This window comes from Panthera pardus, unplaced genomic scaffold (assembly GCF_024362965.1).
Source record: "Panthera pardus isolate Hobbes unplaced genomic scaffold, ASM2436296v1 HiC_scaffold_13, whole genome shotgun sequence".
In the NCBI taxonomy this organism is placed as follows: domain Eukaryota; kingdom Metazoa; phylum Chordata; class Mammalia; order Carnivora; family Felidae; genus Panthera; species Panthera pardus.
In genome coordinates this window covers 16,689,158-16,703,807 of record NW_026526688.1, presented here as the reverse complement: position 1 = coordinate 16,703,807, position 14,650 = coordinate 16,689,158, and the positions used below count along the sequence as shown (strand labels likewise).

The window sequence follows — 14,650 nt, the reverse complement described above, 5'->3', positions numbered from 1 at the left end:
AAAAATGACATGAGCAAGAATATTACAAGACCTTCTTGGTTTTTTTTAATAAAAACAGCCTCCTTTCAGTAACATTTCAAAGAATCATAAATGTTTGTGCTAGTTGAAATCTGTGTGAAAAATTGGTGGCACATTCACCAAAGTAAGTGAAGTCGATGTGAATGCGTGAGTGAAAATATTGGAAAGATTTATCTTACTGATTCTGCCAAATGAAAAGATCTGGAAAGAGAATCAGCTTGTGTATATTTTAGCCTTCCCTCCTGGTTTTCTTCTGTCGCTTAGGAGAAAAAGATATTTAATGACTTTACGAAATTACAAATCTCTGTAAAAATTGGAAAACCAGATTCCTACATTAAAAAATAATAACATAGAGTTTCCGATCATTCAGGCATGTTTCAGAGTTTGGGACTCGGATGTTTGATCCTTTTCTCCAAGCAATAAAGTGGAGATCCTCTTGTGAGTCTTATACATTAGCTATCTGAATTGTTGACTTTAGTCCTTCTGGGACTAAAAGAAACATGAAAAGTTCTTTAAACACACAACGTGCAATCATCACAAAAAAAAAAAAGAAAAGAAAGTTTCCATATACATGGTATCCCTGCTCTCATAAGGAAAAAATAGTCCTTTAATGCTTATTATTTGTTCTAAACTTAAAGTTAGAACATAACGCAAAATAAGAATTTTTTTGTGGTAGGCATAAAGAAAAAATAAAACTTTTACTTGGATTAGTTAAAATGATTCGGTATAAGTATTCATAAATGCTCCCTCTCTCTGATTGTTTTGCCCCTCCTTTTCCTAAAATGGAGGAAGCTGTAATAAGATATTCATAGAAGAGAAAGTGTATATAAGTTCTCCTTGAGAAAAAGTTAACTATGATAATTCTTCTAAGCCACAAATCTCATTTCTGACATCGAATTTCAGTATCCAAATGAGTCATATGAGAATTTCTTAACAACTACAGCCGTGAAAGTCAGTAGGGCCAGACAAAAAGAATAACGTTCGAATTCTTTTATGATATTTTAAATAAGGTCAATTCATCTGCACCTTAAAAGTGGCTGAATACAGCACATGTAAATTTCACAGAAAATGTAGAAAGGTTTATGCATAACTCCTCCTTTAACCTTGCCGTTAATCTTGCAGTGGGGTGAAGAAGCCTTGATTAACAACAGCGATGCTCTAGGTTTGCTCATTAATGGCTTTGTTGTGCGTTCTGTGGCTCTGTGTATCTTGTCTGCCATTGTACAGGAGTTCAAACCCATTGGTACCGCGCACAACAGAAGGGCCCAACCTTTCGTTGCAGCAGCAAACATTGATGACAAAAGACAGGTAGTGAGCGCTTCCTATAACTCACCCATTGGGCTCTATTCAACTAGCAATATACAAGACGCGCTTCACGGACAGCTGCGGGGTCTCATTCCTAGTTCACCTCAAAAGTAAGTATCCGACTTGCCTTCTGGCCACCATGCTCTTAACAGTGATAGTACGGTTTCTTTTCCTTTCCAAAGTCCAGCTCTTGCTGTTTTATTTTTACTTTCCTGAAGGCACAGTCAGATGTTTAGTTTAAAGACAAGCATCTAGAACAGATCCAGAATGTTCTGGAGTCCAGTCTGCCAGTTCCTGAACATTTAGTGAACAGATGCTTAAAATGAAGAAATCGCTCGGTTCCATCATCCCCCTTCTTAGTCATGTCAATATTTGGTGGTAAATAATCTTCTCTGTGCAATTATCATTCATTTACTTTTATCTAAAAAAAAAAAAAAAAAAACCCACAAAAACTATCTTCCACTGAGGAACTTTTTAACCCTTTGTTTTTACAGGATGTGAACTACTTTGAACACAAGCACAATATTCGGCCCAAACCTTTCATAATCCCAGGCCGAAGCAGGTCATAAGCTCTGAGATTGTGATGTCTGGAGTGCATGCTTCTCTAATAAATCCTTACTAATCACTAAGAAGAGTAACCCTTAGGGGTTTGGAGTGACTCTGCTCATTTTGAAGCCTATTTCAAAAGCAAAAGAAACAAACTCACTTTTAGCAGAGAACAGTAGGTAACTAACGTCCATTTCCGAGAGTAAATACTGACCAGATTATAGAGCTGTGAAATGTTAGGCAATCACCACATATATTTATAACTAATACCCCTGCTGCTCTGAGGATCCCATCAGAACACAGTGACCTTTGAGGCAGGCAGATGTACCCCATTCCCAGGGCACGAGAGCCCAGCCAGCAGGAACAAACATGGACACCGGCACCCTATCAGAAGTCAGGAGACAGGCAGGGCCCAGTGGGAACGCTGGTGCAGCTTTCTATGTTTCACAGGCTGTGAGTAGCCCACCTCAGCCCTTGTTTCTCACAGCACCATTAGCCTGCTGTGTAATCCCACTCGTTCTAGCTCTTACATAAAAATAAATGTGGGGGCACCCGGGTGGCTTAGTCGGTTAAGCGTCTGACTTTGGCTCAGGTCATAATCTTCTGGTTCCTGAGTTTGAGCCCCACAAAGGGCTCTGTGCTGACAGCTCATAGCCTGAAGCCTGCTTGGGATTCTCTCTGTCTCCCTCTCTCTCTGTCCCTCCCCTGCTCATGCTCTGTCTCTCAAAAATAAATATTTTAAAAAATTTTAATAACAAAAAGTAAATCTTCATCCTTATGGACACTTGCAAAGAAAAAGAGGCCACTTGAAAAGGAACTTTGCCACACAGAGGAGAGCAGTATAAGGAAAAAGCTGGGAGAGAGGGAGGTATGTTTGTTACCCTCACAGATATAACTGTGTCCAGACTGCAGTAAGAACAGGCCAGCTCTTCAGTGCTGTCCATCAGAGAAACAGATCATCATCTTCAGTCAGATGATCCTTTTCAAATAAATATCTTCTCTAGAAATTGTACTCCAACCCCAAGGGGGGGTGGGGGGGAAACGAATGCCCTGTGTTGGCACATTGGGAAAGAGTGACTTTAGGAAACCTCAAACCCATTCCTCTGACCTCAGCTACATTAGTCAGCCCAGAGGAAGGAAGTTGGCAGTTAGGATTATTGAATAATGATCTATATCCAGTGTCACAAACTAGCGGCCCATCCAACTTACAGAGGGTGTTTTATGTAACCCTTCTGTTGTTAAAAACAAAACCAAAACCAAGAAACTTAAGTAAATGCCTTAAGATGGAACATCTAGTCTCCATCCTGTCAAAATGCTCACCACTCCCGATACCTGGCCTATTTTTATGTAAGTATAACCTGCTGGCCCCTGGGGGTGTCCAAGTTTATGATACCTGCTCTGGATGGTCAATCATCGCTTGATATGTGATCTGTGATCTCCTTGTGCAGACCTTTCCGTGAGCTAGAGTCAGGGCCAGAGGATTATCTCAAAATAAGCTGGCCGATTTTGTGAGATCAGACTCAGAAGCAGTAGAGTGGAAGAGCAGGAGACAAGGCTAAAAAGGCAGTGACTACTAAATACATTTTCCCCCAATAGAAGGGAGCGCCTTATATCTTCCCAGCACCTGGACACAAGGCTGGGACAGACTAATGCTCCATAATGTTCTTAGATAAAGGAACGAAGTCCTAAGGGTACCTAATAATACTTGAGTGGCAGGTAGAATCAAGAGCTACCACCCTACCTCATAGACGGAACTCTGCACAAGCCTTTCTTTACTTCGTTGTTCCCTGGTCCCCATTCTATTTGCTTGTATATCTTCTCCCTATTTCCCCACCTTCCACAGCTTCCCAGCCCCTCCCCCAAGATCACAACACTAGATAAAGAGTTAAGATGCTATGTTACTATTGAATAAATATATATGCAACTTTCTAAAGAAGCATAGTAAAATTAATGCACTTGCATTCTTTTGAGGTTGGTTCAACTGGAAATTCACTAATCCAAACCCTAGGACTTTAGGCGATGAGTGAAATGACACATCAGAGTAACACAGATCTTGCCGTGGCTAAAGACCAGTAACACATTTAATTTCATCATAATTCAGGGAAAGTCAGAGGGATTCAGGTAGCTAATGGCCTTCTTTTATTTTCATTTTAACTCAAACATGGTGATAGTGACAAGCCACTCATGATTTTGTTATTGTCAGGTGCCTTTCAATATAGCTGAATTTGGGAGAGGAGAGAGGAGAAACAGGGACAAAAGGGTTTGCTTTAAAGACAGGTACCCAGGGCGCCTGGGTGGCTCAGTGGGTTACGCATCTGACTTGGCCTCAGGTCATGATCTCATGGTTTGTGAGTTTGAGCCCCACATCGGGCTCTCTGCTGTCAGCACAGAGTCCTCTTCGGATCCTCTGTCCCCCTCTCTCTGCCCCTCCCCTGTTCATTCTCTCCCTGCCCCCCCCAAATAAACTCTAAAGACAGGTACCACATATAAATCTTAAAGAATTGTAAAAATGCCTCTACTATCTTTCCTTTCTTCCTGTGTCCCGTATTTGTTCTAGCTTCTGAATTTCTTGTTCTTACCAAATGATCCTTCATCGAGGTGGAGTTTTAGGTGGCTATATACCAAGCTACAGCCAAATGAACAACTTTTTAATCCGAAGTGGGAGACACTAAATTGTTAATATGTTAATCTCCCTCGGGCCTGCCTGCTAGTTATGGTTCTTTTATTTCATAATTGAAGCATATTAAAAAATCAGTATTTTCATAGGCAAATATGTAAATTTTTAAAGCCAAATTTATACCCAAAAATATACACAAGATATTTTGGAGATCCAAATGATAAAATAGAATCCTCTGAGTGGTTTTTGGACAGCTCACTTCCAGAAGTTCATCCCAAAAAGTCTGTACACAGGCCAGGGAAATTAGTTCTCTGTCTGATGATATGGAGGCATGAAGTAATTGAGTGTATCATCAAGCTTACACATGCCAAGTCACTAAGTCAAAGTCAAGAAATCTCATTCGTATCTACCTTTCCGGGTCACAGGATAGGTCATGGTGACCCATGATACTACCCACAGTGAATGGAGCTCATCAAAACTATTTACTTAGAGCATCAGTTCAAGAGATCTTTTAAAACTGTCCGAAAATTTATAAAAAGGTCATTCTTGTTTGCTAAGGGTATATTTCCTATGTATTCAATAACCAGGGGCTCCTAAATAGAATGATAAAGAAATCAGGCAATAGAAGATAGAATCTTTGCTCAAATAAAATTATGTACACAAGCATGCTATATACAAGAACACTAATAACAAAGATTACTAATTACAACTACAAAATAATGTCTATCTGTAAGTTCTGATTGCTCATAGCTTACCCATCTACTGTCTAGCTCTAGTCCTGACACAGAGCCTTTCACCAACTATGGTCGATTTCAGGAGCAAAGAGAGTGTTGAACTACAAAAATGATAAAAACGCCGCTCGGCATTTTGTAGATGATTAACCAATTTACAGACTGGGCTTTAAATAGGGTCTCAACAGCCAGGAAGTAAAGGGGCACATCCATGTATACTCGCCTCATTTAGGTCATGCAGGTGGTCGAACTGGATAACACCAGACAAAAAAAATTAAAAAATCCATTTAGTGACATGAGTTGTTCACACTAAGCAGGCTACAACATTGATGTAGTCAGCAGAATCGATGCCCAATATCCTTCTGGTTTTTGCCCTCTATATGAGGCTAAGGTTAGCATTAGCAGCCCTAGAGAGTAAATGCAAGAGCCATACCTAAGCCCTAAGAGAAAACGGACTTTGAGATAAACACATCATATAAATTGTTCTCTGCCTTGAGTTTATAGCAACACTAACCTGCAAGCATGAAAAAAATTTACAAATACTAATTTTTTTTTTGGTTTAGTCTTAAATGATTGTGCTTAAAAAAAAAACAACTCAGTATATTCCATTTTCTTGTAAAATGCATTTCTCATGCTGCACTTAGAATGCATGTAGAAAAATTACTTTTTAGTCACTGGCATGTCAGTTGTGACTAGCCTCCTATCCAGATTCAAAGAGAATTTGAAATCTCCCTAGCTGTTTTTAAAACTGCATGAATGGCCTTTCTCGTGTTTTAATAATAAGTCCCCTCAATTGATCTTTAAAAGGAAATGAGAAATATGCATGGAAATATATGAGTACCTCCAAAATGTTACATAAAATAGTTACATATGATGCCCTAGCTGGCATCTAAAGAGTCCAAGACTACCTTATTTGCCCTCTAATCAATTAATTTCAAGGTGACAAGCATTTATTGGCTGTTTCTAGAGCCTGTATTAAATCACTGAACAATTTTTTAAAGTGTACTCTTCACAAAATTAAAGCACGAAAGTAGAAAAAGTTAACATGGTAACAAGAAAACGTTCACAAAGTAGCTTTCAAACATAATCTTTATCACAGAACCAACGGAGAACCTATTCAAGGAACGTGTAACTGCATGTCTGAAACATCTGCTTCCTATTTTGAAATGTTTAGCCTAAATATCTGATTGACCTTCATGCTGCAAAGCCAGTTACCATTTGTGAAGGATCATTTATTAATGTTTTCATTTTAAACATTGCAGCTCATAAAGGTAAAAGGACATCCAGCCAATGTAATTTCCCTGCATCATTTGTTTGTGATGTTGGCAAGTTTAAAACTGTGTGGCCTGTTTTTAAAAAGTAAAGCGAGTTCCATCTTTTCTACTTTATGCACACAACTCTATGTGTAACCCTCGGCTTAACATATTGCCTAGTAGAACAGAGCCAACAAATGCAATATCACCTGTACTTTTTAATTTTCTTGAACTTTTTTCCATCATGAATTTTTAAATGTCTCCCCTTTTTAAAATATACTCTAGCTAGAAATAAACATTTCATTTGAATTTGATTGAATTCACTTCTTACTTTCTGTCTTCAATTCCTTTTAACCTCTCTGTACTTGTTCTCTGTGTTCTCCTGTCTGGATTTTCTGATTCCTGTGTCACCTCTCTGTGTAACGTGGTCATTAACACAGTGGATGCAGTACTCCGTCCGGTATTGACGGTGGCAGTGGACGTAGCACCCCTTCTTCTGTCAGTACTCTTAGTACTATTTGCCCAGGTGACTTGAAAGTTGCTGCTAAGATGGCCCCTAACATTCCTTTGGAAATGGAACTTCCCGGTGTGAAGATTGTACATGCTCAGTTTAATACACCTATGCAGTTGTACTCAGATGACAATATTATGGAAACACTTCAGGGTCAGGTTTCAACAGCTCTAGGGGAAACACCCTTAATGAGGTAATACGAGTCTTTTTGAATGATGGGCATATTAATTAAACACATGGGCAATGTCAACTTTACCGGTGTCTTTTAACGTTGTCTTAATTGGAAGAAGGTTATGTGGAAAGCTTTCAAGAGAAAAATGCTAAGGATGTATTGCAAATATCTAGACATAAAGATAAAAGTGACTTCCAGAATGAGCTAAGTAGAGCTTAATGGGACAGATCGCAATAAAATGAAATCATGGAAGGACCAAATGTATGTATCTCTTGGAAAGCTACAATGCTCTTTACAAATGTCTGGTACAACACTTTTCAAAAGTGATTTATAATCTGGCATACTCTATGCTTCTCCTTTGGAGGTCAAAATTTGGGAAAGGGATGGGAAGTTCAGAGGAATTTTAAGAAATGACACCTCTTCTCTCTGTTAACGGTATCTTATGGAGAGGTAATTATTTTTTCATTTGGAATTTTTGCCATGAATAAAGTTTTATAAGCTCAAGCTAATAATGTAAATATTTAATTTCTGTTGGTCTCTTATTTTGACTACTTTCTTCTTTATTATGAATATTTGTTCAAAGCACTTTTGCCATCAAGCTTTTCAATTAAAAAGATTTATTATAAGATAAAGTCTTATTACTTCTTTCAGTATTACATAACCGCTTTTTATAAATTAAAGTTTTATAATGTTTAAGAGTACTATGTATCAATTCCCAAAAATATCTCTTGGGATGAATGCAATGAGATAATAATCATGTAATGTATCTCAAAGCTTTTTTGCAAGGACTTTCAGATATATAAGATGATTTTCAAATAGGATATAGGTAGAAAAGTATGTGCAGATAGCAACTACTTTTCTAGATAATGCAGTTAAATGACATAAAATAATAAAGCATTTAGTGCCTGGCATGTAGTATTATCATTGAGGCATTTTCTTAGATTTGAATTGTATTTGTAGAATATTAAAAATAAAGCTGCTATCGTTGTTAGAAGTGAATTATAATGTGGCTATTAAAAAACATAATGTAGTCAATATAACTGAAAGTTTCTACATTATGTACTTTCACATACGAGTTGAACATCTTCAATTTATAAGCAAAACGATACCTTTGCTGTTTTTCGAAGTTAACAAATTAATCTTAAAAACAAAATGAAGCCATACCTTTCAGTTTAATATCAGAAGTGAATCTGAATTTTACTGACCATTTTATGACCAAGAATAATCAAACTGGGGTCACTCCTGCACTTCCTACCACATGTTATGTTGTCTTTTTTATGAGAAAAGTTAATTGTGTTCACATCATAATTATATATCCATCAGACACGAGTGTTATTTTTTTAATTGCTATTCCCTGACAATCACATTTTAGTTGCCCTCCAAAGTATTCTGTCAGATGGAGAAGTGCGGTGATGTAATTTAATGACATCTTCAAGGTGACCCATGTGAATTCATACCATATTTTTTAACTGTAATAGAGACTAACTTGAAAATACAGAGGCTTTGTTCAGGAGTTACTGCAAATATAGTGATCATTGCTTATTCATGCCTTGTAGCTTCTTGCACATCCCATGTGTCATGATGCTCCTGACACTGCTTTCCCTGCCATCCTGTGTTTCAGTGAACCTGTAGCCTCTGTGCCCCCCGAGTCAGATGTGTACCGGATGCTCCATGACAATCGGAATGAACCTACTCAGCCTCGCCAGTCGGGCTCCTTCAGAGTGCTCCAGGAATTAGTGAATGACGGCCCTGGTGAGCAGCCGCGAATGTCTTGCTGGGACAGCATTGATGGAGGCCCTTAGAAAAGTCAAGGGATGGGAGGGCAGTAAACATCCTGGGAATGAAAGTCTAAAAATGTATTCAGTTCAGTGATCAAATGAATCTTTCCTCCGAAGGATTTGGGTGGTGCTTGGTTTAGGAAAGGAGCTTCCAGAATGTATCCAAATAGCCACCAACTCGGTGATAAAAGAGCACCACGACAAATTCCCTCCACAGTAATCCAGGGGCTAGTTCAGCTTCAGAATCGTAAAGTCCAATTTTCAATGGATATTGCAAGATTTCTCCGCCTCCCCCCATACTCCACGGTATCATCGTCGTCGTCCAAATTTTAAAATAACACTGTGATGAACCCTTACTGTGTTCCAAACCCTGTGCTAAGTACTTTGCATACTTTATCATTTAATCCTCACAATAACCTGTGAGATAGGAACTATTATTTTCTCTAACAAATGAGAAACTGAGGCATAGAGAGAGCGGATTTGTACAAAGAGACACAGCCAGTAAGAAGCAGGGCTGAATCTCTAGCCACCCCTGCTGTCCTCGGGGCTCACACTCTTACCAATGTTTTTCCATCAACAAAAGATACACTGTCCTTTAAAAACCTGCGCAGTATGCAAAATGCCCCACTAGGATAGCTAATATTTTTTTTTAAGGAAAAAACAAGTGTTCGTGGGCATGTGGAAAAACTGGAACCCTTGTTCGTTGTTGGTGGGAATGCAAAATGGTGCAGCCATTGTGAAAAACAGTATACGGGCTCCTCAAAAAGTTAAACATAGAATTAGCATAATAATCCAACAATTACATTTCTGGGTCCATACCCAAAAACTTGAAAGCAGAGATTCAAACAGATACTTACACACCAATGTTCATAGCAGCATTATTCACAATAGCCAGAGAGTGAAAACAACACATTTGTCTACCAACTGATCAATGGATAAACAAAATATGGTCTATCCACACAGAATATCATGCAGCCTCAAAAAATGAAATTCTGATACATGCTGCAACATGGATGAACCTTGCAAACATGCTCAGTCAAACAGGCCAGACACAGAAGGGTAAATATTGTACCCTTCATAAGAGTACCTCATAAGAGGTACCTAGAATAGGCAAGTCTTAAGACAGAAAGTAGAATAGAGATTACCAGGATCTGGGAAGAAGAGAGAATGGGCCGTTACTGTTTAATGGATACAGGGTTTTTGTTTGGATGATGAAAGAGTCCTGGAAATAATCATTGGTGATGGTTGCACAACCTTGTGAATAGACCTACTGCTCCCGAATTACCCATTTTAAAATGGTTAAGAAGGTCAATATTATGTTATGTATATTTTACCCCAATAAGAAGCAGGAAAAAATGCAAAAGGTATTCTGCCTTTTTGAGCATTTTATAACAGCTCCCTATGACGACAACAAATGTTGACTAATTCTGTTTTGTAAGGCCATGCTTCAGAACAAGTTATGCTTGAACCGGTCCTACTCCTTTTGAAATGATAGCACCCGTGCAACTTAAGAATTCCTTAAGTTAAAGTGCACACCTTAAAATAGAAGCAAAGTAGGAACTAGCCAGTAGCCAGCTGTTCCCTTGCCATAAATGGAAACACTTTGTTTTTCAGATGACCGTCCCGCTGGAACTCGGAGTGTGAGAGCTCCAGTTACAAAAGTCCATGGTGGCCCTGGCAGCACACAGAAGATGCCACTCTGTGACAAATGTGGGAGTGGCATTGTGTAAGTTTCATTTTTAACCCAGGAATTCACTATGAATCTTGGTATCTGTTCTCTATTTCCAGTCAGTAACTTGAAATATATCCACAACATTCAGCACATTTGACCAGAATTCCTTCGACACACCCTAAAACTGGCATGTAACGTGAATCGGCATTCTGGACTCATAATTTCATATATTTTCCCATAAAAATTGTCTTAGAAGTATATTTTAAAAAAATCACGTCCAAGAATCACAATTTCACTTCAAAAAGCCTTCCCTTTGTTAATATACAGTCTTTAAATATTTTCTTTTCTGTATAAACTCAGGGAACCGAATACTAAGGTCATCAGGTTGTTCACTGAAACACATTTTCTTTACTGGGTTTCTTAAGTTACACAAATACTGAAATATAATTTTTAAAAATTCAGTCAGCTTCCATTTCAAGGGCCCTTATGTTTGAATAGCCACACTTGCTAATTCAGATCTTCCAGTGAAGCAGGTCATTTCAATCTCTCCACTGCAAATGCCCCACATGCCCCACGAGGCCACTTCTCCCACCCCTTTATCCTGTTCCTCTACTCTTAGCTCACACTGAGGCACCATCAGTCCAGTTTTCCAGGATTCATCCCAGGAGGGCAGTGGGAGCCAAGCCTGCTTAGAGCAAGTGGGGAATGTGACACAGAAAGAAAGAAGCGGGACACGGAGCTCTGGAGCAGAGAGGATCTCATAAAACACAAGCGTTTATAATGGTACCAAAAGCAGTTACCTCATCCAAGCTGAAGTAAGCTGTTTTGACAGGAGAGGTCAGTCCGCCCACCCATGGCAATCCCATCTCTGCTCTTGGGTCTGTTTTCTCTGTGCTCCATAGAATAACGGCTGCACCACCAACATAGAAAGCAGTCAGAGGGACTTGTAGCCCTGTAGGCAACCTTGGTCACAATCAGAATCCTGTGCAGGGGTGTGAGTCTTACTCATGTCGTGTTTTGCTCTTTCAAAGAAACAATCGGCAAAGACCACGAGGTAAGATCCCATAACTTTTGTAGAAACGACTTGTTTGAAAACTCTGAAAAGGAGGCACCCGAGAAACACGGGATGTGTTCCTGTGGTCCTCAGGGATCTGGCTGACAATGACGTCAGTTTCACAGCCCTGCTGGTTTTACAGCTGGAGGCTGTTTCCTGAATGTGAAACAGATAACACCTGCCAGAAGGCAGTTGTTATCTCCCCTTGTAGCATGTTTTCGGCTCTGTGGGTTTTGTTTGTTTGTTTGACTCGATCTCCCTTTTCTCTACAGCGGTGCTGTTGTGAAGGCGCGGGATAAGTACCGGCATCCGGAGTGCTTCGTGTGTGCCGACTGCAACCTCAACCTCAAACAGAAGGGCTACTTCTTCGTGGAGGGCGAGCTGTACTGCGAAACGCATGCAAGAGCTCGCATGCGGCCCCCAGAGGGCTACGACACAGTTACTCTTTATCCCAAAGCTTAATTGAGTCTTAACGCAGACCAGAGCACGCAAGCCCTCACGCGCACTTAACGCAGGAAGACATCAATGGCTTTGGGCAGAAGTATAGCCAACTGTCGACTCCAAATCTAAAACCAAGGCTTTTTAGACGTTTATATTATTGTTACTGAAGAAAAGGAGTGGGAGACAAATGCCTGCTATAAATGTATGTGTAAACATACAGTAGCTACGTTTTGCAGCTCTTTTTCTCTCTGGGGCTAGCAGTAACTGACATTTAAAGCAATAATTTTTTTGTATGTCCTACTCCACAATTTACATATGTATTATGACATCAAGATATTTGGGGAAGTCTAATTATTTTTCCTTAACAAGCTGTTTTTGCAATTGTAGTAAACACCAAATGACAATCTTGTATTCTAACACAACTTGCAGCTGTCTGTTACTGTTTTAAATTATAGTGCATGTCAGAAAGAAATTCCCTAGATTTCTCTAGTTTCATATTCAATTATACCACCAGATGCAACATACATAATAAATACATAAAATATTTTTAAAATACCTAATGAAGTGGCACGCAGTGAATTCAGATAAAATCAACATTCCAACAAGAAGTCCGATCATATCTTGACACATACACTAACAACTCAGGTATTTTAAGAAAAATGTGGTTTGTTTAGTTTTTATAAGTCCTTCACTCTTTCTTATGAGCCCACAATTTCTGCTGATAGGAGGAACATTTAAATTTGCTAATTAAAGATAATTCATTCCCTTTCCATTAAAACAGTTGCTTATGCTTTGAAATGGTCTCTTTCATTTTAAATGCTTCTCTCAGATAAACTATTCAGTCAAATTCAAGGCTCAGACCTCCCTCAAGGCTGTCTCTTCATGCCCTAAATTTCACCATTGCTGCTTCCTCCTTCCCAAGATGGCATCTCCCAGATGAGACAGTTTCAGGACCCTCCAGGGGAAGGGAGGGGCTGCTGGCCTCCTGGGGCCCTATTGTACCCACTGCTAAAATCCATGGTTTCACTTGTGGTTTGTTTTCTACCCATGGTTGGCAGCAGGCGACAAACCTACCCCCAGCATCATCTCCAGAAATCTCAGCTCAGCCTTCTCTGGAGTCATGGATCCATCTCAGACCTGAATTCCATCTGGCCCCTGTTTTGTCAACTTGCCTCCCACTATGGTGGCCACTTGGCAATGTCCTTAACTTACATGTCTTACCTACTTCCTATGCTCCTCATTGGGGATACATGGGAAGCTTCTGAAACTGTCCCCTCTGCATACAAACCAAGGCAAACTGGTAGGGTGTGAAGGTGGGGAGGTAGGGACTGTCTTACGCCCTCTGTCTCACTGCTTGGTCACAAAGTAATCTCTACCCTATTACAGCCACTGCCAATGAGCCTGGGGCAGGTAATCTCCTATTGTCCCAATGGAAAACAGGGCACATGTTGTATTGCTCTGGGATTCCCCCAAACTTAACCAATTATTTCTGACCCTGACCTGTCTGAGGTTTCGATCTAGTCAGAGAAGCCAGAACACCAGCCTGGCCCCTTAGGCATTTGAGATTGCAACTCGAGTCCCTGTACCAAAACAAATTCATTACCAGAGGCATTCAGATAAAATAAATAAAAAACATAGAGATCAAGGCGATGAATGTACCCAAAGTAGATTACTTTTTTTTAGATGTTATTTTAAAATATTTTGGTCCAATATAGATAGGAAGCTATAGAACGAATAAATGGTAACTGACTTAGAAAACTCAAGAAAGTTGATATCCAAAGCAGCAGTGGAGAAAACTGAAAACCAACCCGATACACCCTCCAGAATCTTGCCAACGTGTGGAAATGATCAGCGCTGGCATTTCTGGACTAAGGGATAAAGGTGGCATGACTATCAGGTGGAGCAAGGAGAAGCTGTTTGAGAAATATTTAATCCCCACAGCTGTCGCCTCTCTTATAGCTCACGGCCCTTTCCAGGGGAAGTCCTCTAGGTATTATCTGTAGTAGGTAAAACAACACCTCAGGTGGAATCAGGAAGCACAGCTGAGGATATGTGTACTGTACTAAAAAGAGGTTAAATTAAGAATGAAAGATTTCATGATAAAAGTGTACGTTAGACATTATGTTGTACATTAATGGCCATTGTATATCAGTATCAGTATATAGAATAATCAGTATATCAGTATGTAGAATATCAGTATATATCAGTATATAGAATAATAACGAATAACTTCACGTTTAATAACAAGAAAAAAGTATATAGTTTTTTTAATAGTATAGTTCTAATCCGAAATTCAAAAGAGATAAAGCTTAAATCTGGTAATTCAGACTATGTGACCAAGGCTCGTGAAGTATGCCCTGAAGTTGCATGTTCATTATATTTAATAAAAATTATTCTTTCGACAATGAAATCTAGAAATTTCAACATGGAAAGAATTAATGAATATAAATGAATGCAATAATTTAGATATAGCTTTGCACTCACAGTGTAGGGCCTGCTTGGGATTCTCTGTCTCCCTCTTTCTCTGCTCTTCCCCTGCTCAAGTTCTCTCT

At 39.4% G+C, this 14,650-nt stretch overlaps 1 protein-coding gene across 3 annotated transcripts in view; it reads left to right on the top strand.

Moving 5' to 3' along the window:
- Positions 1 to 12,896, top strand: part of PDLIM3 (PDZ and LIM domain 3) — a 30,277-nt gene extending 17,381 nt beyond the window's left edge. The window contains exons 4-8 of one of the 3 annotated variants that reach the window (XM_019422261.2): positions 1,818 to 1,885; positions 6,911 to 7,174; positions 8,775 to 8,905; positions 10,546 to 10,657; positions 11,930 to 12,896. In XM_019422261.2, coding sequence (XP_019277806.1) covers positions 1,818 to 1,885; positions 6,911 to 7,174; positions 8,775 to 8,905; positions 10,546 to 10,657; positions 11,930 to 12,119 — 765 coding nt within the window. In that variant the 3' untranslated portion in view covers positions 12,120 to 12,896. Of the gene's footprint in view, positions 1 to 1,245; positions 1,434 to 1,817; positions 1,886 to 6,910; positions 7,175 to 8,774; positions 8,906 to 10,545; positions 10,658 to 11,929 lie in introns of all 3 variants that reach the window. The other 2 variants (XM_019422262.2, XM_019422263.2) reach the window with 2 other exon arrangements.
- The last annotated feature ends 1,754 nt before the right edge of the window (positions 12,897 to 14,650 follow it).